We start from the raw sequence: 24,192 nt of genomic DNA, 5'->3' as shown, positions 1-24,192 counted from the left end.
CAGAGCTGTTCGTGAGCTTCATTTGTTACGACATTGACTAATATGTTAAACGAACCGCTATTATATTTATATTAGGACTGTGAGATCCTTGTTTCCTGTGAAACAAAATGGCAGATACGAAGAAAATGATAAGAATTTTTAAACCGCATCAAAACTACAAATTGTACTTTTGTATTTATCTGTAGTTAAGATGAGATGATCTAGTAAAAATTAGTTTGCAGCTTTAACTTTTTACTAAGACTCGAATAACTGATCAAAGACAGAATTTGGAACGAAAAGAAATCGTAATTAACAACTGTATTAATCTATAATTTCTTCCAACACCAAAAATTATAAGACCAAAACAAAGATTTTGGCAAAGATAATGACAGTGATGACGATATTTTCTGTACAGACACTTTGGTCTCAGAAACCCACTGTTAGTCCTAATTTAAGATTGGTTTCCTACAACATAGTAACCCAACATGCAAACGATTCCATTTTCAAATCAGTATTTCAAAGAACATTTGTCCATTAATCAAGTGAAATACGTTAAGTAGAGCTGTGAACATCTCGGTGTTTACAACATTTACTTATAAATAGCGTTTTAGCAATGATTCAGTAAGGCAGTCGGAATGCAATCTCACACATTAGCCGTGAGTACGGCAATCGGTTTCGCTTGTGAGATAGTGCTTCTCTTCAGTTGACGCGTGATTAAAATGAATTCTCTTTTTAAAATTGTTTTAATTTTAAGTTTGGTTTTTATTATTTGTTGATATTTGTTTATAAATAAAAAATACCATAGTGTCGATAAATCGAAAACCATGTCCGTCCCCGGCGGTATTTCCAAACCAATACGACTTAGGGTCTTTCATGAAGCGGGAATACCATTTCCTTAAAGGCCGGCAACGCATCTGTAGTTCCTCTGGTGTTGCAGATGTCCATGGGTGTCGTTGATCACCTCCGTGTTCCCACCGTTCGTTTGCCCTCTTATATAAAAATCTACTTCTTATGCCATCGATTGTTAAAATATCAAACTCTGATATATTCACTATTATTTATGAAAAAAAAACACAAAATATCCAGGTGCTTGGCTAAGGTTCACAATTCGCATACCGATTGCATTTGTGTGATATGCATCGCGCGCGCGGAATCCGCGGCTATCTACACCAACCACATGCCACGTAGATAACTACGAAACTATTTTAATATATCTAATACAATTCAAAATTGTGATTTATATTAATACAAGCGTTTTTGTGTTTATACTTAAAAATTTTACCTATTTCTATTACATAAATTTTAAATATTTACGTACAAAATTGTCACTAGGACTTAGGACCAGCCTGTACGACGTTGTTCACGTTTCATACTCGGAGGCAGTGATTTAATTTGACTCTATCATATCTCTAGTATGCCATTTGAAAACAACTTTTCCGAGTGTTTGTCGAAGTTGTTATGTAGGTAAACTCCATCGTCTAAAAATCTAAATAAGGATCTCAACCCAATTCTATTTATAACTTATCAATATTCTAATCCATCTTCCTGAAGTCCTTTAGACATAGTTTAGAAAGTGTAAATCTCCTTATACTCCATGGCGGGCCCATTAGAGAGGGGAATTATTCGATATCTTATCGACATAATCTGGTGGTCGCTTGGTTATTGTTTATCGTCGTTTCCTGGACCGCCGGTTGAGAAAGTATCGATCGATAATATCGATTAATTATGAATGTTGTCCCGTAAGTGCATGCAATGACATCGATTTTTCAACAATGCGAGATATATTTCGCCCTCGAGGTTATTCGATTTAAATCTGAATTGTTTTGAATCGATTACATATTTAGATTAATAGGTTTTAACTGGATCAAATAACTCAGTTATGCGATTTGTATTCATACAAATTCTATGACATTAAAATATGAAAATTAATCTACTGGGTTACTTTTTTGGTACTTTCTGTTTAGAAGTTTCCAAATGTGTTTTAAAGGCGCTAATGATAAAAAATCCGATGCCATAGGAATCGATATAATATTGTTACGTTTTTTTTTTACCGAAATTCCTGTATATTTATTTTGTATTGTAATAAGTTAGAGAGCGTCGGTGGCTCGGGGGTCAAGCACTTGACTTGCAATCTGCAGGTCCTGGGTTCGAATCCGGCCATGTACCAATGTGTTTTTCGATTTCCGATTTACATATGTACATTTATCCGACGTTCTTACGGTGAAGCAAAACATCGTGATGCAACCTGAACATATCTGAGAAGAAATTCAAAGATATGTGTGAAGTCAACTAACCCGCACTGGGCCAGCGTGGTTGACTATGGCCTAATCGCCCTTGACTTAGGGTAGGCTTTGAGGACGTATAGTGCGCTGATGATGATGATTGTAACAAGTTATAAAAACACAACCAACCCGCACTGGGCCAGCGTGGTTGACTATTACCTAGTCACCCCTAACTTAGGGTAGCCTCGGGGACTCTTAGTGGGGAGGTATAGTGAGCTGATGATGATTGTAATAATAAAAACTTTTAAACATCTTTATAACACATGTTGGTCAAATCCTTAGTTCAAGGCGTATGGTGCTATTGCACACAAAAATGGCTTGAAGTATTAAACACAAAAGATTGCGCAACACAAGAGTACGTTAGTACTTGGCTCAATGGAGATGTATATCACGGAATAGGTCGTTCGAAATCATCGATTGTTCGACTCGCATCGCTCGTTATTAGGGCGAGTTCATAATAAAATATGTATCATACTAAATGTCAAATACGAAACGAGATTTTTGTACCGCATTCTATCGATAACTCTCTGTTTTAATGCTCTAATTATAGTGAGGCTTATCTTGGATAGAGAATCGACACTTAACATTATGAAGATTTCTATTGGTTAAATATTTATATTTCTTTATTACAATGATACAGTCTTTGGAATATTGTGTACAAAACAACAAACTAATCTTGAAGCCAATTAAGAGGCAACAATGTCTTCAATCTTAAAATTCACTTTTTTAAACTGATAGAAACTTTATTGGAATGTGTTGGAAATACTGAATTAAGATAAACAGGCGATGTTATGCTGTTCAGCAGTGGTAGAGCCCACTTTAACATCTTCGCTCGAATTGGTCCGGCTCGCCCGGTGAAATACCACAACCACACAGAAGACAGGCGTCAAGTGAAAGCAATTCTGTGTTTTTGTTTGATTTGTGTGCGTCCCGGAGGCCTAATTTAGTCCTCTTTCCCTTTCCTACCTAGTGAACTATAACATCTCATCTCAAAACCCGGCAACGCATCTATGGTTCCTCTAGTATTGCAGATGTCCATGGGCGTCAATGAACACCATAGTGTTTCCGTTGCTCATTTGCCCCTTCTCTTATAAAAAAATCCAAAGCGTTTACTTCCACAACAACTATTCGATCCTTCATTATATCATAAGCTCACTGTACGTCCCCACCGAGGGGCTTGGAGCCTACCCTACGGGTGACTAGGCCATAGTCAACCACGCTGGCCAGGTGCGGGTTTGTTGACTTCACAATTATCTTCGAATTTCTTCTCAGATATGTGCAGATTGCATCACGATATTTCCCTTCACCGTAACACCATCGGATTAATGAAAAACACATTGGTACATGCCAGGATTCGAACCCAGGACCTGTAGATTGCAAGTAAAGTTTAAGATAATAAAAGGGGAATACATTGACTAGGATACATTAACCGTATCTAACATACAAGAATCCGCATACAATCGCGACATCTGCATTTACCACTATATAAAATGTATCACATTCAATGCAAAGATTTCTTGTCTTACATTACCAGTGAAGGTGCATTATGTTCGTATTAACTGTTTTATGAACAAAACAACTCTATTTGTGTGGCATTGTAATCTGTCTTAATGACAATATGCTATTGGTCTAAGACTTTCCTCAGCGACATTCATTGTGATGCATGATTACATTATAGCAAACATACGTGTGTTCTTACATTTCTACTACCTATGTTTTCTATACTTATAATGTTAAACAAATAAGTAAATTACTAGCCATGGTTTTTTGAGGGCAAAATCTCCGTTTAAAATATATTGTCATCTCTGTATTGTCAAAGATAATGACATAGACGAAATGTTTTATACAGAGAAGTTTGGTCTCAGAAACCCAAGGTCTACGTCTGATTTGTTCAGATTTGACTTCATTTCAATCTAGCCAATTGTGATAGACTTTTTTAGTATTGTAAAAATATATGTTAAGAATTTTTCTCTTTTGTTACAGTTTTCAAACGCTTTGACATAAATCACCAGCCGTCTAACACATCGAACTTTGGATTTTCTAAGGTGAGAATATAACAAACTACTAATATAATATTTCTATATTAAACAAGTAAAATTCAACATTCACTCCTTACTTTCATAATCTTTCACTAAAATCTCTCATTCCGCATACAGTTTGAAATATTAAATTCTCGTATTGTTCCCACGATTCCCACGGAAAGCACTCCGGGAACTGTTTACGTCTGTCACTTTCCTTCAATAAGTATTCCAGTATACTAAAAAGGGACAGCTTGAGTCATAAAGTTAATTTAAACTGTTGCATAAGGCAGTATTAAGAAGGCGTGGTACTCGGCAACCGTTCATTAACTTTGATTTGGGCATTTTAACCATAATTTCGAAGTGATTTTTCTTAAGAACCTAAATGAATCGTAATATACGAATTTAATAATGAAAATGTTTTTTAAAAACAGTATATTAAAGCTTTTAAATACAAAACTTTCACGTCTTTTTAACTCAATGGGGACAGACTGAAAAAAAAACTGGGTTACCTTTAAAATGGGTCGTACTGATTGAGTTCGCAAAACTTCTATTAGGCGGTAAAGGATTTGTTTTGTCTCAAATAGAAAGCAAATTAATGTTATGGAACCAAGTTAGTATAATGTGCAAATATGCACAGGATTCTACCATGAAAATTTTCTGCATAATTCTGATCGCGAGATTCAGTCAGAGGCTTACACTAACTGTAGTTACACTACTCGAATATTTATCACATAATATCACAAAAGACTTAATAATTGTTTTAGAAAACATTATCAGCAAAATTACAGTTTTAAATCTCCCTTTTAATAGATATCTTTTAAAATATTATATGTATTATGTTTATAATGAATTAAATTATTTAGACGTAATCAAAACACTATCAAGTTATGTGCGTTTACGATTTGTTGTCATTTTTTATAACCATATGATCATCGCATACCTAGCAATCATATCTATATAAAAACTAGAATTTAACAACTAAGCAATATTAACCTAATCAGGAAATTTGATGCTAAGCAAACAAACTGGACAGTGACAGTAAGTTACAATATAGTCCAAAGTGTCAGTATGAGTTACAATAGAACTAATTCTCCTATAGAAATGAACAGCTGTGACCCAACCTCTTGCGAGTTGCAGTTGTCGTCGTGTGGCGAGATGGCGGGCCGATTGTGTGCCAACTAAATATATTCCTGCCATAACTCAAATGTAATGGAGAGCGGGAACACACTTCTGATATACATAATAGGCAAATATTTACATTTACTTTCACGCTTGTCTCGTATATGACTCGAAACTTACGTGGTTGTATGAAAATAATATCGATATTTAGTTATATTTGAAGAGTGTCGGTGGCTTAGGGGTCCAGTAATTGACTTGCAATCTGCAAGTCCTGGGTTCGAATACCGCCATTTATCACGACGTTCTTACGGAGAAGGAACATAGTGATGCAACCTGCACATATCTGAGAGAAAAATCAATGATAAGTGTGAAGTCAACCAACCCGCACTGGGCCAGCCTGATTGACTATGGCCTAGTCCACCGTGACTTAGGGTAGGATCTAAACCCCTTATTTGGGACGTATAGTGAGATTATGATGAGTTATCTTTGAAACAAAAACGTGTGCAGTTTTGTAACTTTGTTATCTGCAAAGTTTTGTTAATAAACCATTAATCCTTTCGCTAATTTAACAATAAGATTACTCTTAACACTACTCTTGTAATCTAGTGGACGTGTGTAAATAATTTTTTCTACTCTTTTGGTTTTAGGCTCTGAACGGCTTCCTAATGATGATGACACAGAACGGGAAACTTCTCTACATATCTGACAACGCAGCTGAATATCTAGGACATTCTATGGTATGTTAATCTTATATATATATATAAACTAGCGGACCCGACAGACGTTGTCCTGTCTACACGTCTTTAATTTGAATAAATTAATATGTAGTTAATATTTGATGAAAATTGTGAATCTAAACCATTCCCAGATCCCCTTGAACACACACAAAAAAATTCATCAAAATCGGTCCAGTCGTTTGATAGAAGTTCAGTGACATACACACTCACAGAAGAATTATATATTATATATAAAGATTTTCCTATCACAATGTTAGTTACCACACTCTTTTGAAACGACTTGACAGATTTTTATGAAAATTTTATATGCATGTTCAGTAGACCTAAGAATAGGGAATCTATTTTTAATACCATGCGGACAGAGTCGCAGGCGATAGTTTTATATATTATGAATAAAAATTGCATTATTCAACTACTATACATATTCAGACTTCAATGATCTATGCGAAAATTCTTATATGTTCTTTTTATTTACTAAATTATCTTGAACAAAGCTTGGAACGGAAGTCCAATTAAGATTAGTGTTAGTGAAATTGATGTTTATTCCGACATTCCAAACGGAATTCCCTAATACCTTTTTTCAAAGAACATGATAAGACACGCGCTTTCCCCTAAGACCTTATTTATTACAATGATATCTCTTTCTTAACACTCTTGTTCCTGTTATTTCTATTTAAGATTAATCGAACCTATGTTAACCTCTATTTGAGTACGTTCTTTGTTTTAATTAAGCTTGTATAAGATTGTATTATCAAAGCTATAAAAAAACTATAATGGATGTTACTATCTTCATTAATTTAGATAAATGGAATACACAAGCTACGAGTGAGATTAATTAATTTAATGGTGGTCCCATATTCTCCTCTTTTGTCTAACTCTTTAATTTTATGAAGAACTAGCTGTCGCCCGCGACTCCGTCCGCGTGGATATATAATACAACTTAATTATCTTGACATCCATCCTCATCACATTATAATATAAGTAAGTTAAATAAAATACAGCTCACAACATTCGAAAAAAAAAGAAATAAAAATTATCCTATGTCCGTCTCCTGGCTCTAAGCTACCTCCTCGCCAATTTTCAGTCATATCGGTAAAGCCTTTCTTGAGTTATAAATAGTGTAACTAACACGACTTTCTTTTATATAGATAGATTTCAACCAGTTTACAAGACAGATTATGAAAAATACGATTTTGGTTCACAAACGCATGCATTCGTTATTAATCTAATCTTACCAATATCATATATGTTTGAATGAAAGAATGTTTATTAGAACGTGTATCAAAAAAGATTTAACGGATCTCGATGACATTTGGCTCAGATGTAGAACATAGTCTGGACGAACAAGTAGGCTACTCATTATGTTTTTATCAATTTTGCGCCGACGGACTCGCGGGCAAAAGTCTGTACTTTATATTTATTTAAAATTGTAGTTCTAATTATTGTCAGGTTATCTTAACTTAGCGGATAATATTTGTCTTTAATTAGTGTCCCAACTTTTTAGATTTAATATCGAAACAAAATAATAATTAAACATTTAAAATCAGCAAGCAATAGACAAACTCCTTACTATATGAAACAGCAAACAAGACCAGTGCTGGTAATAAAAGCGAAATCAATATCTCGATACGCCCAATTTTTCTTAGAGTACAAAGCGCGCCGGTGGGTCCGGACTGCGGGTACAAATCGTACCGCATCTGACCCCGAATACTTCCTCGTTAGCCAGCGACCGTACCCCCCGCACCACCGCACCCGCACCCCCGGCGCTCGTTGCGGCGTCGGTAAATTAATCACTATGCTTTATTGTTCGGTGCGGGCCGTCCGCGACCGATAGACCACCTACAGGATGATGCATAAAAGTGTTAAGTTTAGTATTCATTTTTAATAGGAATCGCATAAGCCTTTACTTAATTAATTTTAATAGTTTCGTGTTGAATTTATTTTAAATAGGAATCACTATCGCGTTTCCGTAATAAATTTTAAGAGAGCTCTCAAAAGGCATTGAACGAAAAGTAGATCTTCTTTTAATAGATTTGATAGAAGAAAGTAAACCTGTGGGAGAAGTAGGACTTATCTGGACTAGCCATCTTAGTACTTAGTATTAATCAAGGTATATTTCGCGTTATTACAGGATTAAGAAAAAAATCAAATTTTTTATTTTTTTATTTTGTAAACTTAAAAAATGTTAAAGAAACATCCTGTAAATTGTGACGAATTTGGCGGTCGGCGCGTGTGAAACCACCCCGGTACAGATGTATCTACACGTAATGATAGCTCCTCAATATATTCAAATTGTGATTGATTGGTGGAACTACGTTGACGAAGCGCTTCTATCAAAACTATAACAATGTGGCATGGTACATTTACTGCAATGTTATGTAATAAATAGTATTATATATACAAGATAAAGCCGTTAAAAATTCCACGATTTTTTACATCATATTATTTAATTCTTCGCAACAGTCATCTTTTCACCGTTGCATTCATACGTCCCGACTGAAGGGCTAGGAGCCTACGCTAAGTTAGGAGTGACTAGACCAAAGTAAAGTACGCTCACCCATTGCGGGTCGACTTCACACATATCTTTGAATTTCTTCTCAGATATGTGCAGGATACAGATGTTTTCCTTCACTATTAATAACTATCTCTATCTCCCGCAACTCCGTCCGTGCGTAATAATTAGTAGCCTATGTGTTCTTGCAGACTTCTATAATTCTATTTTTCTCTTTACTTTTAAACAGACAAATTATTTTTTATATTTACAGTAAGCTTATTAAATGAAGGAAAATATCAGTTTACGGTTAGTAGGCACTTATTCGCTTAACTTCAAAGTCCCAAGTACGGTCAACTGGCTATGTTTTGATCTCTCGCCGGCATAGTTTGTCAGATGTCGTGAGATACGTCGCTGACGAATCCAATGCGATCTGTACGTCCGGTCGTTGCCTGATAATAATCTTGTTTTCGTTTATTGACCGTTTATATCTACCAATTGATTAAATCGGTTATACTTATTTGAATTTTATATGAAATCACGTCAATCTTAGACCACCTTTGCGCTTGCTTATTAGTTTTAAAACATACTTTTATTATGCTAGTAATTAAAAAAATAAGGTCAACTTTATTTTTCGTAAACTATATTAAAATATAAGTATTGTAAAATTATATTCATTATTTATAACTTGTATAAGTTTATTTGTTTTTATGAAATCACTAGCTCAGTCCGTCAATTAAAAGAAAATTATTAGCCTATGTGTTCTTCCAGACTATGTTCTAAATCTATACCAAATTTCCTAAGGATTCATCAAGCCCTTCTGGAGATATCTTTTTACAACCATCCATGCATCTAAACTTATGCATTTATAATATTATTAATATATATGTACTAGTATAAGTTAGTCTATTTTTATGAAATCACTAACTGTCGCCGGCGACTCCGTCCGCGTGAAATGAAAAAAAAAATGGATTAGTAGCCTTTGCCAAATATCAACGACATCCATGCAGTCGTTCTGGAGATACCATCATACAAACATCCATCCATCCAACCATCAATAATTATTAGTAATAGTAATTAAATAAGCTTATTATTATTTATTGATTATTATTGTTTTACCTATATTCAATTGTTTTACATTTTATTTAAAAATACTTAAAAGTAAACAACAATTTAGTAAATAAAAGAATTTACTATTCGGATAAGAAATTTCGGATAGGATTCCTATTTTTATCAGGGGAATTTTGAAATTGTCTTATGCAATGCAATCTATATATATATGTAGTTACGTACTATCATCAGATGGTCTTCCTTTGCCACAAATTCCAGTCTCAAGGTTGGCACTTCCCGACTTATACCCCATTAAAGCTTCATTACGTCTCAGAGACTATCTCAATCGGTCTCTATAACTCAAGTATCGACAGTATTCCCACGATCCCGTTCTTATAAGCCAGCAACATAATGATGTATACACTCTATGATTATCTATAAATATTGTAAAATAAACCTTATTACGATTAAAATTAAGTACATTTTGGAATATCAATAGTTGTAGCTAAAGGCAATATTTTATTGTTATTCCGCAATTAAGATTAATGATAAGATTTAAGAGTAAGTACTTAATCCAAATATCCAGTTAAAAACAATGCCGGTCTCGTTAATATGCCATTTATAAGAGTAAATTGTATTAGGATTAAATATTAAATGTAACGGTATCTAAGCATTTTTTAGATATTTGAAAGCACTTATTTACTTTGCTTTGTAACTTAACTTTTAAGCTTTTGAATATTTAACATTGAAAGAATATAAAGTTTAGTCAAAAACTGATGTAAAAAAAGGTAAAAGAGAACGTGTATAATCAAATACTAGCTGTCGCCCGCGACACGGTCTATTTGAATTTAAAAAAAAACTTAGTTAATTGCCTATGCATTCTTACAGACTTTGCTGGACAATTGTACCAAATTTCAGTGAGTTCCATGCAGCCGTTCCGCAGATATTTTCAAACATCCATGCATCCAAACATTCGCATTTATAATATTAGTAAGATTTATTGAAAAATATTTAAAACAAATTTCGTACAACAAAATAACACGTATATCTTAATATATGTAATCATAAAGTAATGCGATTCAAAACCACACACGTAGAGAAGTTACCATAAACAATAGAGACGCACAATTCAATATGCAAACCGAACAATGTATTGATAATACCATAGACAATGCTCTTTCGTCGCCCTAACAACTGTGCCGATTTATTGATGTACCCTATTAAAACCTCTGTAATAAGCCTTACCAATGTTACTTGACCTCTTAATGCGTTAAACGTTCTACGTATTCCATTAATATTTCAATTGATAGGAAAAGTGGTGGGTCATTTTAAATTGGTATTTCAAAAGTTCGCCTTTGCCCGCGGCTATTTTGTATTTATTGTTATTGCAATTGGTAAGAAAGAACGATTGAAATTGTTTCCTATGTTTGTAACCAATATTTATCCTATTCTTAGCTATATTACAATATACTGCCTTATATATACTTTGACTCCATGTCACACAAATATATATAATAGATAGATGAGATTTTATTTCCTTTAAGTGATTTTCAAGTTTTGTCCTATGTTTACATTTTAGTTACATTATAAATAGATGGATGGATGTTTGTGAGACCACCAGAAAGGCTTGATGAAGCTTAAGGAAATTTTGTATAAATGTAGAACATACTGTGGAAGAACACACAGGCTATTTAAGTTTATTAAATATTCCGCGTGGACGGAATTGCGCGCGATAGCTAGTTTGATTTTAAATAGCACAAATTTATGCACATTCTTATTTGAAATATAGTGTATTCAATTTACAACATTTATATTAAATATCAATATATTATACACTATTATATTCTCTTTGCAAATATGAATGTAATCTTATATATTAAATTCTCGTGTCACAATTTTCGTTCCCATACTCCTCCGAACCGGCTTGACCGATTCTCAAAATTTCTTGAAATTTTGTGAGCATATTGGGTAGGTCTGAAAATCGGCCAACATCTATTTTTAGTCCCGCGCGGACGGAGTCGCGTGCGACAGCTAGTATCGACATAAAATTAATGAGTCATAAATCAATTTGAAACACACACAATCATTTGTAGCACAATTAGGGGGTCTGGTTTTTTATTCAGTTCATTAATCTGAATAACCGGAGGCTTGTATTTGTTTAAACATTTATAACAAACATTGTACAAGTACCAATCGACGTCGAATTTAATAATATGATAATTATTAACAGCTCCACGGCCGCTCTGACTTCGGTGGTCTATGATTAATTATCTGTAAAACTCGATGTTATACAAGTCGTTTTCTCTTTAAGTTTTATGATTAGAATATCGACAAATACAGACTTTAAGGTATTAACCGAATTTAACATCGATTAATACAAATTGGAATGTATAAGTAAAATACACATGTAACATGTTTAAAAATTCAGAAAGGTGAAAAATTTAACTTAATCTTATCTGAAATAGTGCAATTTGACAATTGATAAAGACTAGAGGTCGTCCGCGCCTCCTTTCACGTAGGATATAACAAAAAAAACTTAATTAGCCTATGTGTTCTTTCAGAGTATATTCTAGACCTATGTCAAATTCCAGTTAGATCTCTTTAGCCTTACTGGAGACTTAATAAACATCCGTAGCTAACTTTCGTATTTATAAATATTAGTAAGATAAATAGCAAAATGTTTTTAGTAAGCTTTTTACTTTAAAGAATTTGTTAGAAATTAAAACAAAATGGGTCAAATAAATCTACATTTATTCTATATTTTAGTAAGTCACAACATTTTAATTTCGTACCAATAAATCATTCATACAAAAGACATCAACGCAATCACAATGATAAAATAACTGGAACAATAATTTGCCTGTATCATGGCCAATCTAAATGTTGGAATAACGGTGAATCTATCGAAGATTACAATAGTAACGTTGAATCAATTGAAAATAACGAAATACCGAGCAAGCCAACGGTGAAAATAATTCCAACGATATAAAGATACAATGGCCCTACCGCAGCGTACATTTAAACCTATTAAATAAACCATAGAACGATCTTTATTATAAACTTATATTTACGCTAAATTATATAGATTATTGGTCTATAATATAAGATATTCTTAAAACAAATAAAACCTTATTTAAAAATGTTATATGTAATCATATTATTTACCATGGGGAGTGTTCTGAAAAACTGTTTGGATCGATTCCTACCGCCGAGTTCCGTCATTGGACGACAAGATAGACCGCCAGATTCTATCCACACGTGAATGACTGGCAGTCCACAATGCTGCCTCGCACAGACGCGTTATATTTCCAAGCCAATAAGACCTAGGGTCCTTCATTTCCTTAAAGGCAGACAAAACGTCTGCAGTTCTGGTGTTGTGGATGTCCATGGGTGTCGTTGATTACCTCGGTGTTCCAGCTGCTCGTTTTCCCTCTTCTCTTATAGAAAAAATACATAGTACTTAGAAAAAGGTAGAACTGTTACTATCAACCGTAGAAATCGATTAAATGTTTTAAGAAATTCGTACTCTGAGTCGTTAAGTATTAGCTTAAAGCCTATCTTATTGTTGATTAATACGATAAATTATGATAACCTGTCCGAGCATTGATTCTATTTAGCAATGTATATGTTTATTTCACATTGTTAAATAAAAAAAATGTTCTATAATAAAGCGTTAATACCGCATTACACGATTGCATATTCTTGTGCAAGAAAACATAATAAGCTTTATACGATAAAGACAGCTTAATAATTTCCCCTAAGCATTTCCCCAGTCGCCCCCCACAGATTGCGCGTGGGCGGTGGGCGCTCGCCTAGCTTAGGGCTCGCGACAGGTGGGCGGGGCGATATGATGTGCCGTGACGTCATTCCCAGGGTTGACAACTAATAAAAATAATGTTTATACTTAAAATAATTGATCGTTCATTAACACACTAAAAAGTATTTGATCCTCCAATTTCTTGCCAAAAATAATCTCGTTTCTTTTTATTTGAAAGAACTTATTTAAAATCAATAACAAGAAAATTACCTCGACTTTATCGTCAAAATTATTTTTACTAATATAAGAAAATATTTATTTTACTTTTAGATCGATAATAATACCAACTTTGTTTAATGTCATTTAAAACTTAAAACTACCAATATTTCAAATGTTAGTAGTCGACAACCCTAAGTTGTGTGCGTTTAGAAATGTTTCCCGAGGTTTACTCTAGAATTATGATTTAATTGGAGTTAATAAAGTCGGATGTAGGTAATTGAAATTTGTTTATATAGAAAATGGGATGTACAATACAATTTTATTAACCCTGTCCAGACCGGGATACGTTTAGTGAACACTATAATTATATTAAAATCTCCTACCCAACTACAAAGCCCTAAACAAAGATTAATTCGAGGCTGTTTTATTTAGGCTACATTAGACATATATCCTGCATCTTCGTTACTATGTAATAGCATAAAATGGGTGTTTACCATTTGACCGATTGATTCTATAAATTCAACCAGCTCAATAAGAAACACCCTGTAAATAGACTGTAAAAACATCTTTATATATAACTTAGTTTAATCGAATTTACTACAACTTATTCTAATAAAAAGAGATTTTAACTAATAAAAGTTATTTGTGATTTATAAAGTCTGTATGAACTAGAAATTCCACTACCGAATGACGTGCATAGCACTTGTCTCTACTTTTTCAAAGAGACTGAAAGAGATCACAATATGTTTTACTAACGTCACGGACGTCGAAACCTTAACTAAATTTGTGTTTGCAGGAAGATCTTCTAATACACGGGGACAGCGTGTACGATGTTATCGACAAACAAGACCAACAGGCGGTGAGGTCAGAACTGTCGCGAGCGCCCTCTGACGGAGAAGACAGGGTGTTTCTGTGTCGCATGAATGTAGCGAGAAACGCCAGGAGGCAGATGAGGTTCGGTGATCAAAAGGTAAGAAAGTTTATTTCATATTTTATTTTAAATTAGTTTATTTTTTTGGCAGAATTTTTGTAACTTGAAAATGATGAATTCAACTAACCCCTTCATAAAAAAAATTATGTAATAAAATAGCACATGCATTTTTAATTGAATATAACTACGTAAGGATGAGCGTGATTCATAAATAACATTATAAATATCGATACACATCACGATCATAAGATGAGTACGAAATTATTGGCCGTTATTAATTGAATACAAAACGAGAAAATTAACTGCGCTGTACACTTCGAAAGTTAATTAACGCGTTAAAAGAATATTCCAATGAAGATGAGCGCTCCTTTCGAACGCGCATTAAAATTGTAACGTCACTCAAGCTATGTAACATTACAGATTGAAATATAATAAATGAAATTGACGAGTGCGCAATTAACAAGTAAACTTTCAAAACTTTTAAGTGTTCGTAAATATCTGACCAAGATGTCAGGTACATCACTACGACTGACATTGATAGGTTACTGATTCGAAATATACTATTTTTTCCTTTTTCTTGTGTTTAATTGATAAGGATTGTACGATGCGTGTTTTGAAATAAAAAAAAAAAATAAGTTCTCTTATGACCTCGATATTTTATAATGTATTTATGACGATGAAAGAATATTCTAAAGAGACTATCCATGAAGAGGAAAGGTTTATGTAGACTGTTAACTTTTAAAATTTTAGGCAACCAATCAAGTTTCTTGACTGATCGGCCTTTTTAATTGATTAACAATATATTTTTTTAAGGTACATAGCATTATCAAATCGATTTACAATTTTAAAATATTCAATATCGATAACTAATATAATTTTTTTGACAACCCTATCGTCAAATTGATAGGCAGCGCTAGAGTTATTACTGGTAATTGAATGCTCACGCGCAGGAAAGTGTTGAGTAGGGGATTGGCCAGTTTTGTATAATTATTTTCATGCGGCCGTAAAATCATGTGATCAGCCATAATCAGGCTTATCGGATCGATCGGTCGGTATATTACCGTCATAACCTCTCGCACCTCGTTGAAGCGTCGCATTACAAAACCACCGATGCAGTATTATTATAATATTAGATATAATTAAATTTATATTACAACTCACAAAGTTAAAACTCACAAAGTTGAAACTCATAAAGTTAAAACTCACAAAGTTAAAGACTGTCCCTCTTAAATTATCGATACCTACATACATCGATTAAAGGTAGGCAGCGCATCTGCCAATGAGGATGTCTTTGGGCAACGGCCTCTTTGCTATTTTAGCGATTTCAGATCGCTCGTTTACCACCGTATGATATAAAGAAGGTTGCATAGCATTTAGTTTACTCTTTGCTAAGTTTGACACGTCTAATCGTCATCTAAAATCGCTTACAAAAATTAAACGCTAATTTTCTTCAAAGATTTTGTTTATTAGTTATTACTCGAACTTGTAAAGTGAAGGCAACAATACATAAAGCATGTTCGCTGTCAACTTAAGATCTATTGAACGGTCAATCAAATAACATTACGCCGCGTTAGTTATTATAAATAGTATAATCTCGATGCAAATTGCACTGGGATTTGAACCCACAACCGTATCAATGTATGCAATTGAAATAGCTTATTCAAATATGAGTCCGCACCCACACCTGGCAAAGTGGTGGAAACTAGATAAAAGGCGAGTGGATGCAAGCGTAGTGATGTGACACAATAACTCACTTCGTGTATCGATGTCATCGATAATAATAAGACAACTCACAATGATTAAATTAAAAAATTATATATGTGTTTTCTCAATTTATTGCTAAAATTATAGTTTCATATGTTTTTGTTATGTTATATGTCATTTAATAACTTTGAAGGTCATGTTTCGAGCAAAAGATGAAATAATTAGTAGTCATTTGTATGAGTATTTATCTATAATCTATGAAAAATATAAACATCTAAATATTCCAAAAAATTGGAACACAGTATTTTAGGGTTCCGTATCTCATAGGAAAAAAACGGAACACTTATAGGATCACTTTGTTGTCCGTCCCTCTGTCTTTTTATTTCTATGAATGAATAAATTAACAAATATCGATATTAAAAAAACAAACATCACTACACTGGCGACACTTTGAAAATTACAAATGCTCGCAATCAACGCTTTTATTGTATCCAATTAATAACTCGGACGCACGTGCTACTAGCCGAGCGAGTGGACGGACTTGTCGCACGTTTCGCTGTTGATTGCGCGCATTAATCACGGAATCACTTAACGCGAGAATTTTCCCTTGACTCCGAGAAGCGATGGAATGAAAAATAAATGTACTAACATTTGTAACGTATATCTGTTTCATCCTTTGGATAAATTAGTACTGGTTATACTATTTTCTTTTCTTACTGTAGCTATAGATATCAAAGTGACTTTTCACAGTCAGTTCAAAGTGAAGTCACTTTTCTATAACAAACTTTTCAATTTAAAGCTTTAATCAATTCCAATTCTAAGTTATTCAGCAAATCTGTAAGAAATTATAACAAGCCAACTCAAATTAACTGAAAATAAATCATATTACGTTTAGTTAAAGCGCAATAAATTATAATATACAATAGAAAATACGTTAATACAAGGAACTGATTAAATATTTCGCTTACAAGTTCATTTATTCACAAGACTACGGAGGGAATGTACGCAAAGGTCCGATTTCCGATATGATTTATGAAATGCCCGCAACGTCTATTGGTACCATTATTTAATACTGTAACTGCATTCAAAGCGTTTCACTATGGATTTAATTCATTTAACGATATACTTCTATTTTCCTTCTTACAATTATTGCTATATTGGTCCTTTCTAATTCATACAAATTAAGATAGATTATTAAAATATTGTTAATTTGGGTAAGATCTTTAGTTAACTAGCTGTCGCCCGCGACTACGACCGCGCTGTATCTTTCCAGACTATGTACTACATCTGTGCTAAACTTCAACAAGATTGATTGAGCCGTTCTGTAGTAACTACATACATTCATCCATCTTTTAAACTTTTTTTATAATATTAGTAAGAATTAGTAAGTAATATGAAACTTAACAATAATATAGAGTAAATTGCAAAACCAGAAAGATTCTTACATAATAGAGAATTCTCTAATTCAGTCAATATATAAAATTACCCATAAACTTATAATCAAAATCTAATTTTAATTCTACTTCACATCTTTAACAGTCAAAGTGATTAAACTGATATATAAACACGGCTAAATACTCACGTATATTCGTCCGGTAGCGGCACCGACTAGTGACCGTCACAGTGAGCGACGGGCCGCGTCCGCAAAATAATACCAGTACCACTCATCCTGATGAAGGGCCCCCGATGGGCTCGAAACTAGTCGGTGCCGTCACCGGACGAATATACGTGAGTGTTTAGCCGTGTTTATATATCAGTTTAGTATAATGTCTCACGAAAGTTTGAATAATTTAATAGTAAAAAAAAAACAAAATAAAAAATACAAAATTCAATACTAATTATTTTCCCTTTATCAATACGAAAATAACATCGTCCAAGCTCACCTTTGTCTCTCAAATACGAGTATTATTCAGTTAATCGTATGCAAGATACAAGATTTGCACTAACATTTGCCATTTACATTAAGTACTTGCTCAATCTAGAGTTGAGGGTCTGTTGTTCGTATCTCTTGATGAAGTTACTACTAATGAGGTTTATCTATTACTGAGATGACACAAGCGATGTCTGGACATAATCTAAACATGCCTTGTTAACCGTTCACTGGACTATGAAGATTGGATTCGGAGAATTGTGATCGGCTGTTGGGAGTTTTTTTAACCAACTTTATTACTTTGTAAAGTTAATCAGTAATTGAATAAATTATTTACTTAATGGTTTTTATGGTACATCTCATTACGTGGTACATCTTACTAATATTATAGATGCAAAAGTTTAGATAGATGGATGTTTATTAGAAGGTATCTCCAGAAAGAGTCAACGGATGTCGATGAAATTTGGTACAGATGTAGAACATAGTCTGGAAGAACACATAGGCTACTTACTAAGTTTTTTTTAAATTCTTAAGTTAACATGCAATTTATAATGCATTAATATATTTTTTGTATATTGTAGTATGCAATATATAAGAAGAAATTAAATTTAAAACTATGAAGATATATAGGTCAGATTTTGGGGAGGTATTAATTTATTTTTATCAGTACTTTTTAAAGCAAAAATTCCATAGTGATTTGTAAATAAAATTCCGATTTACTTACCAAGTATTTATTTAGAAAAAAAAATAGTTTTTTTAATTCTTATATATATTTAATTTGAATATAAATGGTTATGTTTGCAACTTCATTTATATTGCCTTACATTACGATCTTTTAACAGACAGACCATTTCCTCGTCTTGAGCATTATTTCTGATAAAAATCCTTTTACAAGCCAACCCGAATATTCTATAACATCTAAATAAAATTGCAAGAAATACACAAACAATTCCACCCGATAAAACTGAATCAATCATTTCCCAATTATTTTGTACTTCCAAATATTTCTTACCATCTCCCAATTTATGTTTGATAACTTTATCACTTATTTTAACTTCAAAAGCATTAATAATCGAATCATTTATTTGTTTAGCTAAATTATGAAAAACAGTTGTACCAAGCCATTCTGATAAATCTGTTTTGTTTATTTGCCTTAATCTTCTTGTTACTATTTCATGTGTTTTACCCCAACCTTTCCATTTCTCTTTGCCACTATTCCAATTGATTAATAAATCATAACAAGAAACATCTGTTGGTGTTTTCTCGACAGCAATTGGTAATATTTCTGGTAATTCATTTGACGTGAAGTATAAAGATGCTATTAATCTCCGACATTCTTCATTCGTTAGGTGACAAGATATATATTCAAATTCATTGTGTGATATATCAATCGTAGATTTGATAAACTCTATTTCACACAAATACATAACGATTATAGTCAAACATATGTTCATTTTAAATCACTCTATTGTTTACTTTGACTTATATATTTCGCTTTAGTATATTTCTTATCCGACGTTCATACCTGCACATATCGGCGAAGAAATTCAAATATGTGAAGGCAACCAACCCGTACTGGACCAGCATGGTTGACTATAGTCTAGTCACTAATTTAGGGTAGGCTCCGAGCTCCTCAGAGGATACATATGACCTGATGATGATGACTTTTTTATTTATATTTTTAGTAATCAGGACCCGTTAATATCTTTGGACTTAGCATAAATATTTGCGACCAACGCCTTCGTATTATCATCGTCAATTATGGCAAAATCAAGCGTCATGGTTAAGGATACGGATTTCCGATCACGAGGTCGGGTATTCGAATCTCGCCATTCGACTATTGTCGTACACCATATCCTAGCACAAGCCTAGAGCTTAGTTGGAATGGTAAAAGAAATATTAGTAAATTTACAAAAAATCTGCTTATGCTGAGATAGCTGCACAAATTCTAATACAGATTTTGTCGATCACGATACGATAGTGATTGTCACAAATATTCATACTAGGCCCACGATATCTTTGTTGTTATACTTTATCCAAAGTTATTCTTCAATGTATTACATACCATAAGATCTTTCGTTGTTAAAGACGCAGATCAAAGACAATAAACTAAACAGATATTTTTAATAAATCATAGAATTAGTTTCAAAAATCCACATACAAATTTTATTATATTCAGATAAAAATGATAAATTCACTTAATCACATCCACAGAATACGTCAAGGTTAAGGTGACACCTAAAGTAACAAATTTAACTTTTTTAGTAGTCAATACATTTTTATTACTTGCCGGAATTAATGAGCAAATGAAAGGAGATTGATTGATAATCATTGTTATTGACAAAATATACATATTGTACATCTTATTTCTTGAATAGGATATTTATTATTTTTTTTTATATCATAAGGTGGCAAACGAGCGAGCGGCCACCTGAAATCGATTAAATAGCGAAGTGACCGTTGCCCATAGACATACGCAATCGCATATGCGTTGCCTACCTTTAATCGACGGAGGAGAGGATGCACAGAAAGAAAATATTTTCTCTTCCCATGCATCCTCTCATCCGGAAAGTCCATTTGCACTTCCCAACCCTACCTCATAAGAAAAAGGGTGGGAAGGGAAAGAGGACCAAATAAGGCCTCCTAGACGCACACTCATCAGACGAAACGCGGAATTGCTTCCACTTCACGCCTGTCTTCTGTGTGGTCGTGGTATTTCACCGGGTGAGCCGGGCCAATTCGTGCGAAGATGTTAAAGCGGGCTCTACCACTGTTAAAACTTTTTTGTTTTCACTATTTAATATACTGGTCAAAATAACTCTTATTTGGCAGTCTTCAAATCCTGTCTATAATATAATACAATTTCGAATAAGCTGTAATATTTTTCTAATTATTCTTTTTCAAATGGCTGAGAATTGGGCCAGTGTCGAGAGTTTATGGTTTTATTATAATCTGTGACATGTAGTAATACTGCACTTACATTTAATTCTTAAAAAAATTTAAGAAACATAACATAATTTCTCAAGCGATGTAATAAATCAAAATTTTTAAGATCATCTCATCAATTACACGACCAAATTTCAACTAATATTACACGTTACACAGTACAGTCACCAAATCCATCGATCACATTAAACCAAAAACACTTGGAGACATTCATCAAACACTAATCATTGTAATATCAATTCTATTGCATTCTATTAGAGTTGATTTTAAAATACAATTGTGATATATTATTACTATTGCAAGTATAATCTGTATTTGTACGGCGCATGAGTCTAATCGTAGCACATTCCAATACACAAAACATCACAAACGATGAACATCATTATACAATGACAAAAGAAACTTGTGCAACTGCTTAAAATGTATTATTTCTTTGTACGGTTTGAAAAAAAAGACGATTAAAATATTGTCTCCAGCACTGAAAATATTATGAAGTTAATTAATGTTGAAGTACTTCTTACTAATATTATAAATGCGAATGTTTATTATGGATGTTTGTTAAAAGTATCTCGGGAACGGCTCAACGATTCACGCTGAAATTTGACAGATATGTTGAACATAGTCTAGAAGAACACATAGGCTCCTAATTAAGTTTATTTTTAATACCACGCGAACGGAGTACATAGCGACTGCTAGTATATAATAATAACAAAGATAGTTTATTAGTGAGTAAAATTTCAATCGGATTTTACAATAGTGTCTATGCAGTGGTGGCGTTGGAAGAAGTTAATTACGGATTAGATACGGGAGTAATGTAGAGATAGAATATAAAATAAAAATGCAAAAACCAATAATTAAATTACAATAAAAATCCAATTATGTAAAGTTCTTATGTTATCTGTGTACTTGTGACGATATAGTTTAAATAATTATAATACACATTTGCTCTTGATATCTTTGCTGACGGTACAAAGATCGGCTCAAGTGGACTAACCTTATTCCATACAACAATAATGGCCCGATCATTTCTCGACAAAACATTCCTAGCTAGCGGTGTAACGGTTAGCTAAAACAAATAACATTATATCAGATATTACTAAAACATACTATCGTCATAATGTTGAATATTAGATTTAAAAAAAAATATTACGCTTAACGCTTGGGGAACGCTGCCAGCATCTTCGGTACCTTGCCTATAGGGACTCCTTTTAATAATATATTTTAGTAAATTATTCGTTTTTAATATTTTATTTAATAGATTTAAGACTTTTCATGTATTCTAATATTCTTTATTTTATTACGCTTATCTATAAACTATAACATCCCACTAAATCTTCTCATTTCAGAATTTTTTTTTTAGTAAGAATTATTAGCTGATTTTTTTTGTAAATTTGCTAATATTTTTTGAACCATTCCAACTAATCTCTAAGCTTGTGCTAGGATATGGTTTACGACAATATTCGAATGGCGGCATTCGAACCCCCGACCTCGTGATCGGAAATCCGTACCGTTAACCTTTAGGCTATTGACGCTTTAAAATTTGCGCATTAACTATGGTACTTTTTTTGGAAAAGTAAAAGTGTAAATGTCTCGCTTTTCAGACGAATCGTAGAACAACCTAATACATACACGTCCTTGATACAGTAAAAATATATTAAGTATACTTAGAAGAAAAATAATAACATTGATTTTATAGACTTGTCTATAAAATAGCGAAAATCTAAGCAATTAATAAGATTAAAAGAACAACATTTTCGTCTTAAATTAAGGAATTCAAGAGCGTACTTTATCTTTAGATAATGAAGAAAAAACTATGAACATTTGTCACTGTTTGAAATAATGCTCAAATTTTATTTTAGAGTAGATTGTAAAAAAATGCACGTGTTGTGATATTTTTTTTGTCGATCTTTTTTAACTCTACATATTTTTTTGACATTTTTTTATATTGTGCAAACGTAAATACATACTGTAAGCTCTTCATCGATATTTTTTTACTTTTATAATTACTATTTGATATTTAGCTCTTACATAACATTTTACTTCTTACTAACATTATAAATGCGAATGTTTAGATGGATGGATGGTTGTTTAAAGGTATCTTAAGAACGGATACATAGATCTTGCTAAAATTTGGCATAGAAATAGAACAAAGTCTGTAAAAACACGTAGGCTACATATTAAGTTTTTTTTTTAATACGCACAGACGGAGTAGCGTGCGACAGCTAGTCTGCTATAAAATTACTATCACATCTTTTAACAAACATTGGTATTAATACGGACTCTAAAAATTCCACATTATGTACTATGAATATTTCTTAGTATGACCTTAAGTTTTAATCAAATCCAATACAAAGATCATAAGTAAGATGTATCTTGAATAGACATCATAGTCAAGGTCGTGACACATTTCTACTGCCCTTATAATGAATTTCATCAACATCTATTGCTGTCTCTATGTTTTGAAAGAAAAGGAAAGGGATCACATTTACAGCCTATTCTTAGCTTTTTAACAGTGGTAGAGCCCGCTTTAACATCTTCACACGAATGTGTGACCGGCTCGCCCGGTGAAATACCACGATCACACAGAAGACAGGCGTCAAGTAGAAGCAATTCCGCGTTTCGTCTGATGAGTGTGCGTCCCGGAAGCCTAATTTAGTCCTCTTTTCCTTCCCACCCTTTTTCTAATAAGGAAGGGAGGATTCAGGTGGCCGCTCGCTCGTTTGCCACCTTATGATATAAAAAAATCTACTGCCCTTAGAATGAATTTCAAATGACATCTATTGCTTATCTCTATGTTTTAAAAGGAAAGGGATGGATATAATCGTAATACAGGAGTTACATTTGATTTACCATCACATTTACAGCTTATTCTTAGCTTATATCAAAACAATATTTCCCAAAGATAAACCTTCAACATCGGTATTCTTAATTAAAGACGAGAAGAAATCACAATCACCGTAGTTTATAGACATCGCTAATTATATGTATTTGATGTTTTCAATACGTCGTGTGACGAAATGCCTCATTGCTATGGTCATTATTGGAATTAATATAGGTACGTGTCAGATCAAGAGGTGCGGTAATAG

The 24,192-nt window shown here is 33.1% G+C and overlaps 1 protein-coding gene across 2 annotated transcripts in view; it reads left to right on the top strand.

Annotated features, from left to right (window-relative positions):
• Positions 1 to 24,192, top strand: part of LOC106116833 (neuronal PAS domain protein dysfusion) — a 105,022-nt gene that overhangs the window by 45,323 nt on the left and 35,507 nt on the right. For both annotated transcript variants that reach the window (XM_013310877.1, XM_013310878.1), the window contains 3 exons: positions 4,245 to 4,306; positions 6,049 to 6,138; positions 14,452 to 14,625. In XM_013310877.1, the coding sequence (XP_013166331.1) occupies positions 4,245 to 4,306; positions 6,049 to 6,138; positions 14,452 to 14,625 (326 nt within the window). The remainder of the gene's footprint in view (positions 1 to 4,244; positions 4,307 to 6,048; positions 6,139 to 14,451; positions 14,626 to 24,192) is intronic.

The sequence above is a fragment of the Papilio xuthus genome, unplaced genomic scaffold, assembly GCF_000836235.2.
Source record: "Papilio xuthus unplaced genomic scaffold, Pxut_1.1 DF827714.1, whole genome shotgun sequence".
Lineage (NCBI taxonomy): Eukaryota > Metazoa > Arthropoda > Insecta > Lepidoptera > Papilionidae > Papilio > Papilio xuthus.
Note: the sequence above shows the minus strand (reverse complement) of the source record. Positions and strands in the feature narration are given on the sequence as shown.